The sequence below is a fragment of the Microtus pennsylvanicus genome, chromosome 1 (genome assembly GCF_037038515.1).
Source record: "Microtus pennsylvanicus isolate mMicPen1 chromosome 1, mMicPen1.hap1, whole genome shotgun sequence".
Taxonomy (NCBI): Eukaryota; Metazoa; Chordata; class Mammalia; order Rodentia; family Cricetidae; genus Microtus; species Microtus pennsylvanicus.
The window spans coordinates 15,060,913-15,084,545 of record NC_134579.1 but is presented as its reverse complement, the minus strand read 5'-3'; the positions used below and the strand labels follow the sequence as shown (position 1 = coordinate 15,084,545).

The following is a 23,633-nucleotide window of genomic DNA, read 5'->3' as shown; positions in this document are numbered from 1 at the left end:
TAGCTGAATAGCCAACTAGCTGAGAACTGATACTGAGTTAATTTTCTGTCTCTGATGAAAGAGTTACAAAGACATTTCCCAGTTGTAACATAATAGGTCATACACTGCTTCAACCTGACTTGCTTATGCAGGTCAATATTCATTGCTAAGGTTTCTTTTTTTTTATATACATAGCTCTGCTACCATGCCGATCCCAGTGATCTCATTTATGTCCATGATAAATTACATACCTAGAGGAAACTTGAAGACAATGTTAATGAGTTTTAAAATGTTACTATCTAATTTTGAAAGAATAAATTTTATTTTGACCATGATTCCAAATTGTAAAAATATGAATTTAAAAATGATGCTTTTGCATTTAACTGTTGAAGAATGTAAAAATGAGTTGAAGTTCTATGCAGCGGAATTTAGGTCTGCATATTGATCAGATGGAAATAAGCTTGGATTTGTTATAACTGCTATATCTTGTATACTTATTATTACCAAGAGTGAAACTCAGTTATTTTTCTCGTTAAAAATATTTTTATTCTTTGAATAAATAATACTTATGAAAAAGTAAGCAACATTCAAAAGTAACACTCGTGTGTGGTTTTTCCTATTGAACTGAGTAGATGAATCCTGATGCTTTCCATTAGTTTTAACAAACACATAATTTTCTTAGTTTTGGTTTATGCTGAATCAAATTGATATACACCATTCATTTTACATGTACTCCATTTATCTTCTAAAATGCATGAATTATAAATATAGACCTGGAAGTAGGCATTAAATACATGATGATACAACATCATTCTACCTATGCAGTTCATGACGATTCACACATTTGCTCTCTACTTTCCACCATCGCTGGCAGGAGTAGACAGGGGATGCTGACACCATCAACTGATTTTTCCACTACAAACAAGAGATGAGATGTAAAGAGATATTTATGTCCAATAAAACCATGAAAAAAGCAACTAATCCTATAGCAGCCCCTTTAAGCAAATGACACTGAGCATGACAGTAATCTTTCTTTGGATGTCATGGTCACGATCATATGAAATCAGTCTGCTAGTGATGCTCAGAGATACCGTGTTTAGACATAAAGGGTAAAGTGTCAGTTACAAGGGAACTGATGCCTCCTTACTACATAGTCATTAGAACATGCTGTTTTCAAATATGACCACTGTTTCCCCAGCAACCTACAGATGCATCTGAGGCCAGCCCACTTGTGGTTGAAAGCCTCAGGTGAGATTCTAGGGAGAGTACAGTACTTAACCCTCAAGGGTTTAGCAAGTGGCTTGAGAGTTTAGTGAAATTTCATCCTCAGCTCTAAAAATAAGATGATGTAAAGTGTATTCTTCCTGACAATGGGCAAGAAATAACCTTGCAAATACAAAAGTAGTACATTATATTACTGTTGAAAAGCTTTTATCATTCATGGCAAAAACTGAATAGCAAATCACAGAGTCGTATTTTCCTTTTTTTTTAGACATGGTGGCCAAGAAATGGGTCATTTGGTACAACCGACATTTTTTTCTTTTTCTTTTTTCTTTTTTTATTTTGATAGAGAGAGCAGCACAGATACTCTTCACTAGTATTTCTTCTTCTTCTTGCATTTCCGGCATTTTTGGCCACCTTCATTCCCTCTCTGGTCTTCTGAACTACTGCCAGAGTCACTGGCTTGCCTTTGCCTCTTTCGTTGGCCCCTATGATAAAGATCAGGCTCACTTGGCTGTTGGTGAGTCCATTCATAGGAGCAGGGTCCAGCCTCAAGGTCTGTGGTGTAGTTTAAGGAGCAGGACCCAGATGTATTGCTGGGAAGTGAAGCTGTCATGTCGTAGAAAGGAGGCTGCATCATTGGACTGTGTGTGTGCCAGGGCTGTGAAGAGAAGACACACGTAAACACACACTCAGAATGCAAGAATAAAGTTCACAATGCACGGGCACTTGCAGACAGCAATAGGTGAGCCAAGCCAACCTGAGTATACCGCAGTGACTGTATTGTACAAGGATATATGGACATTGTTTCAGTTGGGTAAAATGAGGCACAAAGATTAAAGGTGCCACATGGTTTACCACCACATTGGTCAGCAGTGTCTAGCAGAAATCTTATTCAAAAACACATAGGTAGTTTGTAAACACAATAGAAAAGGAAAATAAATAAATAGATAAGATAGTCCCCAAACATATTCAGACTACTGGTATTTAACACCCTTATCAATTAAAGCTTTTTTTTTTCAGAGCTGGAATTTTGAGCCCAGGACCTTGCTCTTGCTAGACAGGCAATCTGTCACTGAGGTATATCCCCAGGGAGATAGTTTGCTTAGATTTGGAGGGGGAATCTTCTCAAATGCTCACAGTTTATCTGATTTGGAAGCTAAATCATCACTGAAGTCATTTGACTTAAGAGTTTCATAAAATTTATAATAGAAAAATTTATAACTACCATTTCCAGTCGCTTTAAATTTACCTAGAAACTTCCCAATGCATAATTCAAGTACTGATTTTAAATTTTAATGGAAATTCAAAGCTTCTTGGGTGCACGTGCAGCTGAGAGCTCCCACGCTGTACACCACAGTTGTCACTGCTTTAGGCAGAGAAATGCATCCTGGGTCTTAACAAGTTAGCTGCAGTTTCTGACTGTTCTAATCAGAGGACAGGGCAGCATGAGACAATCTTCCAAAGCAAGCTGAGCTAGACCAAAAGATAAAAGATGCTGGGGGAGACTTAGTGTTAGTTCAGGCTGCTTCCGTGCTGATACAGATCTAGCTAGCTATGATTTAGGAATATTTTCTCCAGAAGCATCATTTTCTAGGAAGTTTCATAACTGTTTACTAATTGAAAATGGATATTAAAAACACTAAAGTTTAAATTTATGTTGGCTATTCATAACAGCCTCTGAATAAAAACAAACACAAAACAACAATGATAACATAATATCAACAGGACAGTCTCATACCTATAGATAATAAACTTATAGATTTAGGTTTGCGTAGTTTGGAACTTACATTATTTTACTTACAAAACAAAAAGTTGTGAGGAAAATATTCCAAAATCAAATTTCATGATCAAGATTTCTAGGCTACAGCCAAACAATGGAGATGTTAAAATGGCTGTTCCTTCTAGTACTAACTTTCAAGTGACTTTTTAAACAAAAATAATTAAATGTGATTGATGACTACACATAAGAATATTATGTACTGAGAGAAAATTTTTGTGGCTAAGAACATCCCTGGCAGTGGTCATTTTCTGGGGTTTGTGGTATTTAGGGATTACTGGGGTACTTCTGCCTGACACTGTGGAGCACGGGCCAGTCACTGAGGTCTTATACACAGGGTTTCTCATGACCCTTTCTGTACATGTGCTGGGGCATAGTCTGTGTTGGTGCCGGGTTTAGATTTCAACACCAATTGTCAAGAAGGGTGCTTTTGTTCCAATATTTGTAAATTGTATACTGAAGCAAACATATTTCACACCCACCATTTTCTGAAAATAAAAATATTCTTGAGGTAAAGCAGTGTTTGCAATTGGGAAAAACTGCGTGGGAAATGAAGATCTGCCCACCATTTCTTCATTCCTGTGCAAAAGAAGATAAGCAAGGACATCTTAAAATTAAAAGGTACAAATGTCATTTTCTCATAAAAATATTAACAGCCTTATGTAAGTAGAACAGAAGAACTCTCTTGTAGCCTTTAAGATTAAATACTTTGCACACACAAATAATGTGCTATTTCACTGATGATGTAATGACATGGTATTACCTTAATTACTTAGTTATAAAGTATTGAAACTACAATATTTAGAATCACATTTGTCTTTTTATCAGGAACACCTTAGATTGTGTTCTAGTTGTGAAAAGGAAATGCTCAGATGTGAACATAACAAGCACCCGCCTTGCAGTCACTAAGAGAACATCAGTTTTCTACAGTTAGAAATACAATGGTGAAATTATCACTTTAGTTCTAAAGATATCATTACAATTTAACTAAAATGCTATGTGTCTAGACTCCAGCTTTAATCTACTTGTTGATGTCTAACAAGTTAAGATAACAAAGTTCATATTTATCCAAAAACATGCATTTGATTACCTGAAGCTGTGTGAATTTATCTTAACACAGCTCTCAAAACTTTGGCTAGCTGGTTCAGAAGAGCGAGAACTGCCTTTAATGGGACAGAATTAAAGAAAATAAAATAGAAAAGAAACATTATTTCATGACACAATTACTTGGAGTTTGAACATTATAACATTAAGCCATAAAGTCAAGCAAAACCCTAAATCTGATGATTCTGACCTATACTTCAGAATTTGAGAGGCTGAGGCAGCAGGATCCAGAGTTTCAGGATAGCCTGGGATGTATATCCCAAGACCCTATTTAATAAAAACAAAACAAAGACAAATATAAAACCTTACTTTTTGTATTCAAAATTCTGTACTAGTTAAGATATATGCACATATAACTTATATCCAGAGTCGCATTTCCAGATTTTATACAGGATTATAAATGACTGGATAAAAATTGAACTTTATTAAAAAATTCATGGACAGATATGAATATTACACAGACATGTGACTAAGTGAGGTAAACTATGTTGTTTTATTGTACGTTACTGTAAGCTAAAAATGACACACGAACACTGTCACTTGCTTCTTGAGTATAAGATTTGAGTTCCCTAAACACAACTTAATACAAGATGTGTTGAAACCTAACACACCCAAGCTTATTCTACCAATTGGCAGAGAGGTGGAGGGCAAAGAGAAAGGAAGAAATAACTTTCCTTTTGCAAGAAACATAGTTTTTGCTACTGTTGGCTTTTTAGTAGATCAACAACAATAATAATACACCAATAAGGCAGCACCAACCTGGGGAGGCCTCAGAGTACTTAGATGCCTCTATCAGCCCTTTCTTGGCCTGCAAACATTATTTTTACTTCTTGTTTATAGATGACTAGTTCATGATGTGTGCAATAGATGTCTAAAGTTTTAAATTCAGGCCCTAGCAATGTTCATAGACTGGCTTCCCAATAAAGACTACTTGGGAAGAACTCTCTTCAAGATAATAGGTACTTGAACAGTATCAAACAGTGTTTAATTCATGTGATTTTAAAGTTGCTAGAAACCTTTATAGGCACTTCCTGGTTGGTTCTGAAGTATAAATGTAAAAGTTTTAATGCAGAGGAGATAAGTTTGGGTTGGTAATATAGGAGGCGATATTAATTAATTATATATTAAACATTAGATATGTAATCCCCCAAACAACAGTGATGAGAGAGACACTTTTTATTGTCCTATACTATAAAGAAAACAAAATACTTAAGCCCCTGAGAACAGGTTCAACAAGAAGGCACATTTTGAAGATTGACAGGTGACAGAACTTACCAAACAGATACTTCAAAAATTAATAGTGATGACAAAGACACTTTTATTTGTCCTACACCAGTGGTTCTCAACCTCTGGAAAAACATCCCTTTGGGAGGTCACATATCAGATATTCTGCACATCAGATATTTACATTACAACTCATAATAGTAGCAAAATTACACTTATAAAGAAGCAATGAAAAATTTTATGCTTGGTGGTCACCACAACATGAATTGCATTCAAGAGCTGAAATATTTGGAAGGTTGAGGACAACTATCCTACTCTATACAGAAAACAAAATGCTTAAGCCCCTGATCATAGCACCAACAAAGTGCACTTTGAGGATTTATCAGGGACAGAACTTACCAAATCGATATTGCACATTAATTGGCCTTCCATACAAACGAATTCCATTCAGCAAAGCTATGGCATAAGACACAGATTCAGGATGTTTGAAGCAGACGAAGCCAAAGGACTTTGGCTTCCCATCTCTGTCTTTGCAAAGAGTTACTTTGGTTAGTGGTCCAGCCTGTAAGAAACTAAAATTATTTTCTCATAAATCCAAGGACTTTGTTTTTACACTAAGATAAATTAAGTAAGTCCAAGTTTGACTAAAATAAAGAGCATTCATAAACAGCTCCACAGATCATGCATCTTCCTATTCAGCAACACAGCTACCCAACCTTTCTATCAGAGGCATTAGTGGACAAGGAACTTATAGGGTAGAGTTCAGATATTACAAGGAAAGAAAGACTATTTTTATCTTGGGCTTTACAAATCAACTTAGTGAATATTTGAATCTCATATGAAAATAGTACTACTTCTCTGCACATATTAGCAGAATTTAACTGAAAAGTAATGAGAAAAATAATCTTAGTTGAGTTGGTTGCTGTCAAAAAGGCCAGTAACATGACATGGCAGACTCATGTTCCTGCCTCAAAACTGAAGAAGGGCTATGGTGATGGGTTGGGGGTAAGAGTGATGCCACGTATGTGTGAAGACTAGGTCTGGATCAGCAGCGTGCAAACTGCCAGACGCTAGAGACCCAGCCAGGCTGGGGTATGCAACATGAAAAATGTCTTCAACAAAGGGGGACTTCAAAGACCAATGTAAGTGTCCTCTGACCTCCATAGACATGTGGTACTCACATATGCACATTCATGAACATGCATGCTGTTGAGCCTTTGTACATTGTAAAGATTTGTCATTTGTATTAGCTTAATAAAACGCTGATTGGTCAGTATTCAGGCAGGAAGTATAGGCCTGGTGACCAGACTAAGAGAATTCTGGGAAGAGGAAAGGCAGAGATACAGTTACCAGTCAGATGCAGAGAGAGCAAGATGAGAATGCCTCACTTAGGAAAGATAACAAGCCATGTGGCTAAATATAAATAAGAATTACGGGTGAATTTAAGTTGTAAGCGCTAGTTAATAAGAATCCTAATTATGTGGTTTATAATTAATATAAGCCCCTGAGTGTTTCTTTGGGACTGATCCTTCCAGGACAGAAGGTTCCAGGTGGGACAGAAATTTCCGCCTACACAGGAATGCATCTATACACATACTACACAGTGTTTCTAAATAAACTAAATGTATTATGTTTTTGATCTAGTAACACTGCTTCATAAATATGTTCAAAGAAAATTCATTTTAACATTTTTAAAATCTGGTAGAATAAGTAAACTATTCATCTGAGTTGACAATTTTTTTAAAAAAAGCAACTAGAAATATTATTCTATGGTGAATTCTTCAAACAGCATAAAGTACCACAAATTTTAAGATTCAGGAAGTGTGGCTACAAAAACCTGCAATGAGTTTTTGCAAAGCAAAGAAGCAAAGCCTAATATTAGAGAAGAGTGTTAATCACACCTGAGGAAAAAATTACACCAATTCGTTACCTCAATGACCCTGACTGGAGGATATGTTCACAAAGACTGGAACTGACTTAGAGCTGTATAACTTAAAGATTATTTTTCTCTGCAGAGTTGACCAAATATATGTAAATTTGTTTATTATCCACAAAAAAGTATGCCATCCTTACAATGGTGCTGTGCCTTGGATTTCAGTCTTTCTTCTCCGAAATCTTTGCCCAGGGACTAACTCCTGCTCCCTTTGTTTGAACAGGATGAAGTTAGCAAAACAATTTCCCCATTTTTGCCTCTTCTATGAAGACAGCTTTCTGTTATACCACATCATGAAACTTCACACTTGCCGGGCAGTGGTGACGCATGCCTTTAATTCCAGCACTCGGGAGGCAGAGGCAGGCGGATCTATGGGAGTTCGAGTCCAGCCTGGTCTACAAAGGGAGTTGCAGGACAGGCTCCAAAGCTAAAGAGAAACCCTGTCTCGAAAAACCAAAAGAAAAAAAAAAAAGGAACTTCACACTCAATACATTTGAAACCACAATCATTGTCTTTCCCCCACTCTAAATCTCTACTCTAATATTTCTTGGTTAAAAGGACAAAAATATATATGAATTTTAAAACAAGATATTGAGAAATTTGAAATTGATTATAAAAATTCATATAGTAATGAAGGACTTATTCTGTTTTCTAGTTTTACTTTTCCTCTACTAATATTACAGTACACAGACTTAAGGAAATGTTCAACATCCTTAATCATCAGAGAAATGCAAATCCAAACAATTCTGAGATTCCGTCTTATACCTGTAAGAATGGTCAAGATCAAAAACACTGATGAGAACTCATGCTGGAGAGGTTGTGGGGTAAAGACAACACTCCTCCATTGCTGGTGGGAATGCAAGCTGGTACAGTCTCTTTGGATGTCAGTGTGGCGATTTCTCAGAAAATTAGGAAACAAGCTTTTTCAAGACCCAGTAATACCACTCTTGGGTATATATCCAAAGGATGCTCAATCATGCCACAAGGACATGTGGTCAGCTACGTTCATAGCAGCATTGTTTGTCATAGCCAGAACCTGGAAACAACCTAAATGCCCCTCAACCAAAGAATGTATAAGAAAAATTGCCGCGCACCCTGCCCCCGCGTCTGCGCTCTCTGCGCTAGAACCCAGTTCGCGAGCTTCGGGCAAGGGGCTGGAGGTTGCGAATACAGACGCAGAGACAGACCGACACACAGACCTTTTAACGCTGATACCAAAGCCCCTTTTATTAACACCATGCAGACTTAAATACACTGCAGTCAATGGTCAAGAAGTGATAATCCCATCCTCTGATCCTCTAACTAGGCACAGCTTCTAGTAACTTACATTAAAAGGTTCTAAGAGGGAAAAGCAGCTGAAGGACAAGACTCATTAATCCCAACAGAAAATGTAGTACATTTACACAATGGAGTACAACATAGCAGAAAAAAAAAATAACGACACTTGAATTTTGCAGGGAAATGGATGGAGCTAGAATACATTTTGAGTGAGGTAACCCAGACGCAGAAAGATAATTGTCACGTGTATTCACTCATACATGTTTTTTAAACATAAAGCAAAGAAAACCAGCCCACAAAACAATCCCAGAGAACCTAGACAACAATGAGGACCCTAATAGAGACATACATAGATCTAATCTACATGGGTAATAGAAAAAGACAAGATCTCCTGATCAAATTGGGAGTATGGGGACTTTGGGAGAGGGTTGAAGCGGAGGATAGAGGCAGGGAGGGGAGCAGAGAAAATGTAAAGCTCAATAAAAATCAATAAAAAATATTACAGTATACAGAAGCATACAAAGACGAGATTTACTTATAAACGTAAGCCCAAACTCCTTATTTCCTGAGTGCTGGCAACAGAGTCTAGGATCTTATGAATGCAAAGCAAGTGTTGATCACTGAGAGACACTTCCAGTTTTGGTATAGCATAACTCAACTGACTTTTTTGAAACCAACAACCACATAACTTTCTTCTAAAGTTAGAATGAGACATTTTCAGAACAGCTGAATGGTGGTTTTGCTCATGTTGCTGACATCAAAGTCTTTCAAATGATCCTGTACATTAGTAATTCTCTTTGAGCAAAATGAACAGGCAGGCTTACTGCTTGACCCATTGAACAGTATTTTAATTTTAGTCAAGTGGGAAAAGGAAATCATAAAAGTAATAAGGAGCTACTATATTTCGCCTTTTCTGTGCACACATTGATGTGTACCTAGGTTTTCCTCACTAGATGGTTCTGGTGATAGAGGATTGGCAACCCCACAACCTTTTTTAACTCCCTTGGAGGTTAAAGAGGGAAGCGTTCTGGAGGAGCTAAAATTACTCCTTTTCTGAACAGTGAATTTCAAACCATATTGGATCATAAAATAGATAATTATGTTTTTAGAGGAAAATCTTTAAAATGGCAATAAATAAAGATAAAAGTCTTAATATATATAATTTTTAAGTAATAAAAATTTTAATGTTTAAGAGGAGAGCTATTGTCAGAGAATCCTTGCTAACTATCCAGCTCTCAGCATCTTTACTTAAATTTAGAGACAAACTAAGTCCTTTAAACATTACTTAAAACAAAACAAAAAAATTACTTCCACGCCTGGTACCCAAACTTCACTCTCGAAACATATCTCTGTTATTGTGTCTCTGAGAATTTCCCGTTATTTTGTAAGTGCAAATCACTCCTGATTTCTTTTTATTATTATTCTATTAGCACTAATAAGTATTAGCAGCAGCCAGCCGCAATGGCGGTAGCTGTTTTATTGAGCTAAGTTTACTTCTGGCAATCAGATTACATTGCAGACACTATTACTTCCATTTCACAGTATAGAATTCCACATACTGAGACTCCAACACTGACTGACTTCTGGTCACACTGTCGACCTCAGTGCTCTTACTGTCAACAGTTTTTATATACGTTTTTTACCGATAAGCATCAATCATGGAAACAGTTTTGATTCCCCCCTTTAGGGTTTTCTCTGCACTTTGGTTTGCCCCATAATTCTGTGTCATTAACCAACTAGATGACCGGTTGAAGACACCCGTCTCTGGCAAGTGTTTTTTTTTTTGTTGTTGTTGTTGTTTTTTTTTTTTTTTTAATTCTCAGAAAGGTCCCGAATGTCCTCGTAAGAGTCTAGAATAAACTGCTTTCCCCATCAAAAAGGCTTAGAAGAAAGGGTAATGGCCAGGGACAGGTACCATATTCAGATTGGACACAAGGGTGCTTACTATCCCCTGAGGACAGTGACGGGTTGTTTTATGTTCCACAGCACATCCAGGGCCCGCAGAGGATCCGGCAGCCCTCGCCAGGGGCTGGCAGGCTGTGGGATTGGGGTGGGAGATCGTTGCCCACCCGGGGCTGCAGAGGAAGGGACCACTCATCACCGGCCACGCACTTGTGTACCCAAGGGCTCCGGTGGGGCGGGGTCCCGGGGCTCCCGAGCCGCCGCCCGGCCTTCCCCGCGGACGGTACCTGAAGGAACAGCTCGTAAAGAATCTCTTCCCGTACTCGGGCCTCTAAATTGCCCACAAACACGGTCCTGTCAGCCTCCTCCTGAGCCGGGAACATCCCTGCGGTCGGCAGCCAGGGGATGGAGGAGATGCGGAGGCCCCGCCCCCTCGCTCCGCCTCACTGCGCGGCCCCGCGAGGGCAGCAGAGGCCGAGGCGGGCGCGCGCCATGGGCGGGGTGGAGCAGACCACGCCCCACGCCCTCGCGGGAACCGCCCACTACTCCGCAGTCCCGCCCTCATCCGGCTAGCAACAGGGTGAGGGACCCAAGGGCTTCAACAGAACACTTAGTACAGCGCTACTGTCTCTTCCTGAACAAGGTTAATTATTGACTTTAGGTTCTTTCAAACACGGTTTGAAACAAAATAACTGGGAAGATGATTTAAGATGGACTAACTTCACTATAGATAAGCCTAGGGTAATGCGAAAACTTAATTTGTCTCTAAATGGTAAAAGGGTCTATCACTAAGAAGGCAGTTGTTACTGTTAAAGTAAAATCTTAATAAACGTCTACATGTGTGGATATTGATAGCAGAGAGAACTAAACTTAACACTGATTTACCCTTTAAGTGATCCAAGAAAGGTCTTTGAAAATGTTCTGTGAGCTCTGAAAGACCACTGACCTCAAGAAAATACCATACATCAATGAATCATTGGAAAATGTTACTGAAGACCTTAAAGTCGACCTGGAAAGTAATAATAATACAACTTGGTCTTTAGTAGATAGAGCGGTGGGAATGCATTTTGAATTCATGCGTTGTGCTTCTACTTGGTTGATTGATCAGAAAAAAAAATATTTTCTAAAGGAAAGGAAATGGTTGAGAAACTCTTACAGAAATGGTCACCAACCTTAGCCACAAGGGACATGCAAATTAAAACTATTTTGGGATTTTATTTTACCACGGTCAAAAGGGCCAAGATCAATCAGGCGAATGACAGAACATGCTGGCAAAGATGTGGGTGAAGAGGAACACTTGCACATTTCCCTTGGGAGTCCAAACCGGTTCAGCCACTAAGGAAATCATTGTGGCGGCTCCTTAGGAATATCTAGCTGAAGAACTCTTCAGAATATACCCAAAGTACTCCACAACCTACTACGGATCCATCCATGTCCATTGCTGCTCTATTCAAAAGAGAAATTGGAAAAAGTCTAGGATTCTATTAACTGATGAATAGCTAATGAAATGTGGCACATTTATCCTGTGAAATATTATTCAGTTGCTAAAAAGGAAATTTGCAGGTAAATAGATGGAACTAAAAGTAATCATTCTGAGTGAGGTAACACACACACACACACACACACACACACACACACACACACACGACTACTGGTTGTTTTCCAAATCTTGATGTTTAGACAACATTTATGTCATCAAACAGAGAAGTTGAACTGGTACCCAGCTAAAACTTCACTCCTTCTGAATAGTATCCATAATACTGAAACATACTCTGTAGACTAAAATGGGAAAAAGGTAATCATCAATATTACCAGAATACAAACCCTGTGACCTATAATAGTGAAGTGTCCACAAGATACGCTGGAACAATGGTGGCACAAATATGGGAGTAATCAATCACTTTTTGATTGAATTTAAGATCCACCCGATGAGATGGAACTCATGCTTGACATTGCTAAAGTGGCCAAGAATCCAAAATTGCATAGCTCATGACCTAAGGAGAATCATACTGCTTTTATTTTCCAACCACATAACTCTGGATGACATAGACCCATAAATCAGTGCCTCCCTCAGTCTTCATCAGAGAAGTCTTTTCTTGCAGTAGATGGGAATTAACACAGAGACTTACAACGGGACAATGTATGGAGAATATGAGACTTGACAGCAGTCAGTCCTGAATTGGGTGTCTTTAAAAGCTCCTCCCTTTGGGTTCACCTTCTTATTTAGCTTCTCTAGGATCACGAATTATAGGCTCGATGTCCTTTATTTATGGCTAGAAACCAATTATGAGTGAGTACATCCCATGTTCCTCTTTTTGGGTCTGGCTTACCTCACTCAGGATAGTGTTTTCTATTTCTGTCCATTTGCATGCAAAGTTCGAGAAGTCATTGTTTTGTACTGCTGAGTAGTACTCTAATATGTATATATTCCACACTTTCTTCATCTATTCTTCCATTGAAGGGCATCTAGGTTGTTTCCAGGTTCTGGCTAATACAAACAATGCTGCTGTGAACATAGTTGAGCATATACTTTTGTTGTATGATAGGGCATCTCTTGGGTATTCAGGAGATGAAAGGAGACAGAGACAGAGACCCACATTGGAGCACCGGACTGAAATCCCAAGGTCCAAATCAGGAGCAGAAGGAGAGAGAGCACGAGCAAGGAACTCAGGACAGCAAGGGGTGCACCCACACACTGGGACAATGGGGATGTTCTATTGGGAACTCACAAAGGCCAGCTGGCCTGGGTCTGACAAAGCATGGGATAAAACTGGACTCGCTGAACATAGTGGACAATGAGAACTACTGAGAACTCAAGAATAATGGCACTGGGCTTTGATACTACTGTACGTACTGGCTTTGTGGGAGCCTAGGCAGTTTGGATGCCCACCTAACTAGGCCTGGAAGGAGGTGTGTGGTCCTTGGACTTCCCACAGGGCAGAGAAACCTGATTGTTCTTAGGGCTGATGAAGGAGGGGGACTTGATTGTGGGAGGGGGAGGGAAATGGGAGGTGGTGGCTGGGAGGAGGCAGAAATCTTTAATAAATAAATAAATAAACTAAAAAAAAAAAGCTCTTCCCTTTGAGACTCAGAGATCTTTGAGAGAAGGAAAGGAGATTTGTAAGAGCCAAAGATGGTGAATGGCCCAAGCAAGCAGAATCATCTGTATACCAAAGGACTGACAAACATGAAATCAGAGAGACTGTAGCGACATGCCAAGGACCTGCACAGGTCTAAGCTCTGAGAGGTTAAGTTGACATGGTCCCATACCTAATCAAGAAGCGATTAGTGATTAATGTCTGCTAGCAGAGGAAAATTCAGGTCTCTGCAATGGAGCTGTCACTGGCTATATCAGTCACATCCCAGGGCAGGCTCTATGCCCAAGGATAATTGTCCAGTACAGAACAAACTCCCTTTTTGTGGGCTTTTTGTTTTGTTTTGGCAATTTTTTGTCATACTTGTGGTTTTTCTTTGAGTTTTATAATTGGTTTTTGTTGAATATATGCGTGCACACATATATAGAGAACATGAAGTTGGGTGGTTAGGGAGCTGGAGAACATCTTGGCGGAATTGGAGAAAGAGAAATCATCATCAAACTATATTGCATGAAAATATTTAATAAAGAGATGCATTTTAAGAAAGATCATTTCTCCTCTAACTCTGACATGCTTACTTGTGTGAGTTGGACAAATAACTTGACTTTGGAATTCATATTCATTTTAGTGACCGGATTGGTCTAAATGGATTATTTCATGCAGTATTTGTTTTGTGAATGGCTTCTTAGGTATCAGGAACTGTTTTCCATCTCAGGAACAAAACCCAATATAGAAATCTGGAAAGAAAAGGCTTTATTTAGATAATGCGGGTTCCAATAGCATTAGTAGTCACCTTTAGTTGTTACTTCTCAAGTCTATAAATATTGTCTCTCTTTGTTTCCTTATCGCTAAACTAAATACAGTATAGTAAGAGGTTAAAGGAAGTAACTGCAAGATCAAATGAGTGGACATTTGAAACTTTCTACTCTGCATAGATATTTTACATATTTGTACTTATTTGCCTCATAAATCTAATCTGAACTAAGATATTTTCTTCTTAACATTTATAAATACTCAGTGCTTACATATAACTGTTAATTTTATAATACATTTTGTTTTCAAATAACTTAAGATTGTATTACATCATTATATAAAATCTGTGTTGTTCTTTGTATACATATGTGAATGTTATTAATGTTTTAATAGACCCTATTATCTTTGGTTCTGTGTACATTTTTGGTCTTTATTGTTCTAGAGTTCTTAGTTACCATTTTGAGACTAAGCTCATGCACTTGAATATGTACTCAGAATTAGATACCAACAGGTAATTTTTTTCATTCATGTAACTTGCATATTCTAACTCAGTATTTACTAGCCTATTAGTAACATATAAAGCTTATTGAGAGCACATGAAATTCTTTAAAGAATTACATAGTCTTTATCAGAAAGTTTTATACTTCAACTAGCATGAACATAACAAAGTATATGAATGTATATGACTTTTTTGTATATGCAGATGTAGACAAACAGATAAAGAGTGACCTAGATATATAGATAGATACATACACATATAGACAGATACATAGATAGAAACATAGACAGATGTCTACATTCATTTCACAGCCCAAACAATTGTGTTCCACTGGGGTCTACTATGAAATCCAGGATAGCTAGCTGCCTCACATATGTAGTAGCATAATTCTCTTGTTACATTTTTTCAAACATTCCTTATTGTGAACTTCTATTGTATAATTAAATATAAGCACCCTAGTCAAACCTTGACACACATGTGACTATATAATAAGTTTCTGTTGAAAGGGTGCCTCTTAGAAAAAGAAGCATCTCCACAGTGCATCCTCATCAACTAAGTCTGTGGATATCAGTAGGTGCTTAGTAAAGGTTGTGTGAATGAATGTTCAGATGAAGGAATTAATGATTTGAAAAGCTTGGTAATGGAAGTTTTCTACAACTACGAATAATGTTATGTATGCATTGTTTAATCGTCACAGTACACATAAGTGGAGAAATTCTTCCCTGTTAGATATTTATATTTTCCACTTTGGGCTAATGTATTAATGCTGAAATGAACACTTCGCTCTCATATTTTTGCTCATGTATGATTTTATTATGGCATGGAAGGAACTTGCAGTTCTGTAGCAAAGCAATGTCCTTTGGATGTTTAATTGTTGACTCAGTGGCTAGTATTTTTTTAATTGGTTTTTATATTTTTAACAGTATCTTGTCACTCTCTGGCCTTGAACTTAAAATGTAGCCATACTTGACCTTAAACTTTTTGTGTTTCTGTCTCCTTCTCCTAATTGCAAGATTTACAGTGGACCACAGTTATGCCTCATTTACCTAGAGTATGACACATGTCAGGTACAGACTCTATTAGCAGAACTACCTCTCAATCTTCATTAAATTTTTTTGAATAGAATTTATATAAATTAAATGAACGTTTATCCCAAAATACATTCTGAAAACTGATCTACAATGTAAATATTACTTATCCTTTATAATTACTTTTCAAGTGCTCATAAGATGCCCATTGCACAGAGATTCATTAGCTATACATGTTTGTAAATATCATCAACATAACCTCTTTTGTGACACTGCTTACTTTACACGTGTATCTGTAAGCTTTGTCCTCTCCCGTTGTCTGAGTATGTCTGAGTGGGACTAAAATATTAATAAAATAAAAGAGATATTAATAAAAATTATTGGCACATTTCATACTATATTATCATCAAATACTTTAATATACACTAATAACCCAATGTTCTCATCTTGAAAGCAAGTAAAATATATGATAATGAGAAATGTCATTTCATGTTTTGAAACTCTGCTAAATACAGTAACATTTGAAACCCAAAACTCATATGATTGAGTCAGAATAATAACAATAAAAATCTTGTTGTAAGATAGTTTCACTTTACAAAATCAGAAACAAAAAAAAAATCCTGTGGTAGTATACACCTTTAATCCTAGCACTCAGGAGGCAGAGGTAGGCAGAACTCCGTGACTTTGAAGCCAGCTCAGTCTATAGAATGAGTTCCAGGACAGCCAAGGCTACACAAAGAAAAAAAAGTCTCAAGAAAGGTAACTATTGTCTTTAGAAAAGTGTTTTCTTCTAGTCTATTAAGTATAATTTCTTTAAAACCGTATTTTCCATGTTCTGCATAGACTGTGTTCCTCCCTTCTCAAACAACATGGTTATGCACTTTCCTTTTTCACTTTTTGAGATGTACAGCTACTAACAAGTGAATGTGGTGGAGGTCTCTGCATTCTTTTATTGTTACAAAGCAAAATAGAGTGAATTCATTCTTAAAAACACAGTCTCAGTGAAACTCCGAGAGGCCAAACACTCCAAATGAACGAGGACTTTTCAGCAGCTACATGTCCCAATTTTAAAATAAGTATCTCATGCTTGGGGATTTCTAAAGAATATCTCCAGACTTCTGGTTAGAGTCTGCTGATTGATCTAAATAAAAACAGTGCTTTTTTTATTGTGTAGTTGAAACTTTCCCAATATATGCATTTTCTAAGTATAAGTTTTGTTTTGAACTTGTGATCTGTGTAGTGGAACAGCTGTTGCTTATCCTTGCCTTCTCAACAATCTTTCTGGGAAATTGGAAGCAAAAAGAAAACTAAACAAGCAGGCGAAGAAAAAAAACAGAGATAATTTTTAAATGTTTGTCATATTAAAAACAAAAATATTTTTCCTTTTCAGATTTTGGCTTCAAGAGACAAGCTAGAATCTAACGTTTTAAAATAGCCACTATGTTTTAGATGCATAATGACATATGCACAAAAGCTGAAAAGCTTCATGGGTGTGGATCTCGTTACTGAGTTTTAGCTCTGTAAAGAGTTTAGTTTGTAATCAAAATGATGACAAAACACAATTTTTTCTGACTCTTTCCATTTCTGGCATTTCTACTAACATATATTTTTTTTCTATGCTTTCCAAAACCATATCCTCCCATGCCACATCTGAAATCCTGAGGTTAAGGGGTAAAGACATCTACAATTAGGTTTGCCATTCCCTTAGGTCATACTTGTGTAGCTGAACATTTGTGAGTTACTACGGAGTCTTTGGCTTAAAATGATCTCCCAACACAAGCCAGTGGGAGACATCAGACTTCCTCACCTCTCCCAGATGGGGAGGGAGGAGCAAGAGTCATTTTTACAAGAAAGCTTGACCAACGGAGACCTTCCTATCCAACAAGAACCTTAATGATCACAGAATTTCTTTTTGGTGAATTCCCGTGTTTCTTTTACAGTTTCTGATTCCAAATGAGAACATACATTTTTCTGTGTTTGATCTGCTGGATAAGATTTGGTAAGATGTTTATTAATCACTTATCATTAAAATGCCTATAAAATAATTAATGTTTTATATTCTGTTATGCCATTACAGTAAGAATAATTTGCTGATTATGATGTTTATACCAAACCAGATTTCAATTAAAGAGGTATGTGTGTATACTTATATAAGTGTGTGTGTTTGCTAAATTGGAGCTCTATGTTATGTTAATTTGTCAGAAGATTAACAGCTAGAGAACAAGTACTCAAAGAGGAAGTAAGTAGAAACATTCAAGATAAAAAGTAATTAAGTAATAAGGAATTAATTCAAGGTTTGAAAATCATGACTTACTATATATCTTGCTTCCGTTTCATTTGTTTGAAAAGTTTTAAGTTTGAAGAAAATCATTGAACAGGTAATTTATCATACAAAACAAAATTATCAATATAGATGGACAATTTTTTTTCGTATTTCACATAATAGAAGTCTCAAACTCTCGAATGTTGTATGCAAGAACTGTAATCCTTCTGTTGGCTGTTAATGGTAATAAAGTTTACTAATGTTAGCAATATGACTGTCTCCTTTATGAGAGAACTTCTTGTTCTAGCATGAGCGAGAATGACTTGTTGGTTACGGCTGAACAAGCCATTCCACTTTCAGTAAATGAAAATTGTAGCAAATTCACTAAGTCAAAATGAATTATAGTCCTCTGGTGGAATTTTGTGAAAGATTATTTTCTTTAGGTTTTAATTGTCTTTTATAAATTATTGACTATGAACTCTAAAAACATTACACATCAAGTAGAAATTAATATTTTGCTTTTATTTTCAGTTGAATATTTGAACCAATCATAGTTCTTGTGTTTTAGAAACTAGGCAATAGTGCAGTTTCTGTTGTAAATTTAATGCATTTGGGGTGCTTTTTAAAAAGACATTTTAAGTTTGTGATACATGGTATCTGCATCTTGACTTGAAATTTAGAGAAATGTGAACTCTATACCACCAGACCTAGTTACCATCTAATATCATAGTTCATAGTTATTTTGATGTCATAGTTTGCACATTTTGGTGTAGACTTCCAGAGATTATTATTTTGATTAGAGTTAGCCAGTTCCCTGTGTTTTCAACAGGGAAAATGAAATTATACTTCTTAAGTATTTTTTGTTTCTGTCAAAAGTTTAGTTCATTTGTGGTTAAAATAGAATAACAACACTTTTAGATATTAACAAACAGAATATAACAAAGACTTTCATAATTTGAGAGAATTTTTAAACACATGTAGACTTAAGTTTCTTATATTTAAAAAATATCTTCACTCAATTAAAAGATTTTTCTGGATTTTCAATGGGCTATTCTTTCATTCTGCCTGTACACAGTTTTTCTTTCTTCACGGGAGATTCTGCTCTATTCTATCTATAGTTGGTCTCTCCTGTCAACACTGAATATTATTGATGAGGTCTTCTCTATACAAAAGGAAAATGAGCAAAACATTTAGAAAGTATTTATAGATTACAAGGCAAGCAGAAAGGTAGCTAAACGGTTTGAATAAAGGTATTTATCTACATGTACATTCAAATTATATGCACATATATTCTTACTGTCTCTGCTAACTGCTAAATTTGCAGTTTTTGTTGTTTCTGTTATTCTTATAGTAAGAATAGAAAAATATTTCTGTAAGGGCCAAATAATAAGTAGGTAAAGTTTGTGGATCATAGAGTCAATGAGTCCTTTCAGCTCTGCTGTCTGACTTTGAATGCAGCTTTAGACTCAATAAAAATAAACCAGTGTGGCTCTGTTCACAAATCTTTATTTAATCTATTGGATTAGTTATAATTTTCAAATATCACAAAATATGGCCAGTTTATATTTTTTATTCATTTAAAATTATGAAAGTTGAGGCTGGAAAGATGGCTCAGAGGTTAAAAGTACTGGCTGGTTTTCCCGAGGAACTGAGTTCAAATCCCACATCCACATGGCAACTCACGATTTGTGACTCCTGTTCCAGGGAATCTGACACCATCACACAGACATACATGCAGGTAAAACATCAATGAACATAAAATACGAATAAATACATTACTTTAAAAATATGAAGCTATTCTTAGATTGCTGACCAGATTTGTTCTTCCTGACATAGTTTGTGAATTAGTTTTAGTCCTGTGGGAGACAAGTTGAAAACAGATTAATTCAGCTCTCTTTTCCCATGTCATAGCTAAGAAAATTGAAACAGAGATTTAGAGTCATTTTTTTTCTAAAATTATAGACCTTGTCCTCTTCTGTATAGTTTAAATAGTAATTTGGTTAAAATTCAAATTGTTTTTTTTAATTTAAGTTTTTTCAAATTACATGTATGAGTGCTATATTTAAATTTGTTCACACCTTCTCTCCTTGTATATCCCTCCATTTCTAGCTACCAGCTCAGGCATGAGCATTGCAGTTCTGCAGGGGAATGCAGCACCCATCTCATTCCTGCACTCCCAAGAGGCACTGTGTAAATTTTAATTGGAATATTATGACAAAAACCGAGAGGCCACAATCTTTCCATGAGATAACTGAATCTTAATAATGATCCAGGGAAACCTTTAGCACTCCCCTTCAGGATGAATAGAAATGTCTTCAAGCATAACTTCAGAAAGAGTTTCCTTTATAATGTGATTAACATCTCTCTGTCCAAGTACAGAACAGTTCAATCATACAGCCTCCCCCTGGAGACATTATAACTCTACACTCAGTTGTGATATTGCTACAATGTGTAACTAACTGACAACCAAACATTATGAAATTGTTTAAACACAATGAATTTTTTCATATATGTAATACAAATGTATGTATTTGCGCATATGTATGTATATATACATATATATGCATATGTGTGTCTCTTTCCTATTTGGGACAATTTATAGATGGGTACTGTATCTGTATTACCTTCACCTCTCTCTCTGCTCCAATTCCTCCCATGGTCCCTTATGTGTGACCTTGAGACATTTGATCTTGTACTTCACTTTTTTTTTACTTAAACACTGAAGGGGTAAATGCTAAATAAAGACAAGGCAGGGCTTACATGCAGTGATTGCCAAGGAATCAGGAGTCATAGCTAACATTGTAGTTATGATAAAATTCCATTTTATTTTCTTAACCAAAAAACAGGGGGGAGGGGGCTGGAGAGATGGCTCAGTGGTTAAAAGCACTGTCTGCTCTTCTAGAGGTCCTGAGTTCAATTCCCAGCAACCACATGGTGGCACACAACCATCTGTAATGAGATCTGGTGCCCGCTTCTGGCATGCAGGCATACATGGAGGCAGAATGTTGTATACATAATCAATCAATCAATCAATCAATAAATAAATAAATAAATAAATAAATAGAGAGGGTTTCCTTTTCCTTTCAGACCGTTTAGAATATAAGTAGAATTTGAGGGAAGGATCAGCGGTATTCCTAAGATGTGTGCATTGTTCAGTGATTTTTCTGCTACACAGTTATGGGCCTCCTGAGTTCTCGGCTTATACAACCCTGAAAGTCAGAAGGCAGGTGATCCATTCTCAGCCATTGCCAAGTGAGAATGAGTTTGAAGTCAACGATTGTAGTAGCATATGAGAGAGCACTTCTGTCTCCTCCTTCCATTTAATGGGAGAAAAAACAACACCCAGTTAAGTGAAATAAACGAGAAAAAATTGTCTCAAGGAGGATGAAAGTGGAATGATGGTTACATAAAGCATTGAGGGATAAGGGGAGAGGGTGGAGGAAGTCTTCCAATAGGTACAACAGTACAGCAGGGTTGGAAGAGTGAACTGTCTGATCTGTTAAATAGTAGGTGAACGGTACCCAACAAACATGTACTGTGTGGTACAAGACAACAAGAGGATCTTGATTGTTGTCACAATAACTATGTGGTAAATGAGAGGTTGTGTACATGGGTTCCCCTGATTTGATCTTTACACAACATAGATGTATTGAACTGTTACAATCCATCACTTCTTTTCATTTATTTTAGGTGTTATTTATCTTAGGTGTTGAGTTTCACGTGCTTGACTTTGTGAGGTATAACACAGAAAGCATTTTAAGCAGGCCTCATTATCTGCAGTATGGCAATCATTAATTTGTCTTTTTCATAAATTTCCCCTTCCTCCTTACAGCACTAAGCCATAACTTAGAATCGCATTGTACATGTAGGAGTTTCAGCAAAATCAATCAAGTATACATTTGGACCATGATATATTTCAGTGTTCAATCAAATCTTCTCTATTTTTATGTAAAATACCTTTCCCCTTCAGTATTTATTTATGTAAGTATTTACTATGTGAGTATATATTTCTATTTCTTATCTTTATTCTAGTCTTTTGTTATTTTCTTTCTTGTCGTCGTCTCCTCTCCCTCTAATTCTTCCTCTGTACCCTTCCTCTTCTATTCTGCTTTCCTCTATTTTGAAAAGAACCAGTGACCTTTCGTTAGCAGCACCCTTTTTGAACTAGCTTAAAATAATTCATGAACACCCATTCCCTTAAAGTTCTGTATCAAATGCCACTGAATCTAAGTACTTTAAAAATTTATTACTAGATGCATTCCTTTTCCCTTGAGCTCCCAAGAGACTAAAGGCACTGAGTGTGTAACTCACTCCTAAAAGTCAGCTTGAGACACAAGTTCTTCCATGAGATCCAATCCTAGGCCAAGGCCAGTTGGGTATTAAGATTGTCTTACAATAGACAATGTAATTATGGAAATATTAATTGAAATTTTCACTTGCTTGCTTTTGGGTATTTTAAAAATCATAGTTCACAAATCTATTACTTATGTAATCCTGACCATTTATTTCCTATACCAATTATTCTAAATGTACTGACTTTTTTTAGTTTCTATTCCTATATTTTTAAGCTAGAAGTGAAAGTCACACTCACAGTTTTACAGTTGTTAAGAACAATTCACACTGTGGCAGTAGATGTCTTTATGCCTTCTTACTTTTAATGGGATAATCACTGCTAGGATTTTATCATTTTAATAAGCCACATTTCTATTTAAAGTATGTGTGTATATTAACCAGTATATGAAGTAATATTAATTAAATGCAAAGTAATGTTAATTAAAATTATCCTCTCTAGGTCTTTTGTTATGGTATACATTTCGCCAGGAAATCATTCGCAATTTTGAATTTGTGTTATTGGCCGAGTATGTAGCTATGTCTATGCATGTATATGTATGTTTGATATTAGGGATATTTTAGAGTTTAAGATGACTTCAAAAAGTAGTATATGCCCGTAATTTCAGAATTTGTGAAGCTGAGGTTGGAGGACCCCTGTGACTAGAAATTCAAGACCATTCTAGGTCTAGGGAAATAATTGAGACTCTGCTCTAAATAAATACATAAAATCTTTATCTTTTGTATTCGTGGAAAATTTACTTTATCAAAGTGTAATTTAAATGCAGAAAATGTACAGATTTAACTGAACATATTGATACATTTTGAGAAATATGTGTACCATATTTTACAAGACACATAAAAATCATATCAATTGTGATGTAAAATATTTCCCTAAACCCAAATGCCTTGTGGCCTTTGCAATTGATTTTCTTTTTACTCTGATTCCATTTGATCCAATCCTCTTTTCTGATACTCCACATTAGATGTCTTTTTTTTAGAATTTCATATAAATGATTGCTTTCATTTTCTAGCCTTTTATATCTTCTTCTTGACATAAAATTTTTTACTATGCTTGTCTATATTGTAGTACTTCACTACTATTTATTGCTTGGGAAGTAATGAATTACACAGACTACAACAACTCAGCTATTCTTGTGTTTTTGATTGGCTTGTGGGTTCTTTCAGAAGTAGTTTGTTATGAAAACCATGGTACTATCAAATTGGATATACTTTTATGAGGAC

At 36.4% G+C, this 23,633-nt stretch overlaps 1 protein-coding gene across 2 annotated transcripts; it reads right to left on the bottom strand.

Annotated features, from left to right (window-relative positions):
* Positions 1-696: 696 nt before the first annotated feature.
* On the bottom strand, positions 697-10,873 carry Rbm11 (RNA binding motif protein 11). Of its 2 annotated transcripts, XM_075956345.1 has the most exons (5): positions 10,709-10,873; positions 5,708-5,870; positions 4,071-4,143; positions 3,463-3,559; positions 697-1,861 (listed from the first exon to the last, which is right to left on the bottom strand). In XM_075956345.1, exons 1-5 carry the CDS (start codon positions 10,802-10,804, stop codon positions 1,574-1,576), a joined length of 717 nt encoding a protein of 238 aa, XP_075812460.1. In that variant the 5' UTR covers positions 10,805-10,873; the 3' UTR covers positions 697-1,573. The 2 variants fall into 2 exon arrangements, with proteins under 2 accessions (XP_075812460.1, XP_075812531.1); XM_075956416.1 differs by lacking the exons at positions 4,071-4,143; positions 10,709-10,873 and having other exon boundaries at positions 5,708-5,806.
* Positions 10,874-23,633: the final 12,760 nt, after the last annotated feature.

What these genes read in the sequence shown, in the direction of transcription:
- Rbm11 (XM_075956345.1), bottom strand. Translation starts at nt 10,804, where the DNA reads ATGTTCCCGGCTCAGGAGGAGGCTGACAGGACCGTGTTTGTGGGCAAT. An exon ending in TTTACGAGCTGTTCCTTCAG is followed by an intron (nt 5,871 to 10,708) that starts GTACCGTCCGCG and finishes AGTTTCTTACAG; the next exon opens with GCTGGACCACTAACCAAAGT. An exon ending in ATTTTTATTTTCAGAAAATG is followed by an intron (nt 1,862 to 3,462) that starts GTGGGTGTGAAA and finishes TTCTCTTCACAG; the next exon opens with CCCTGGCACACACACAGTCC.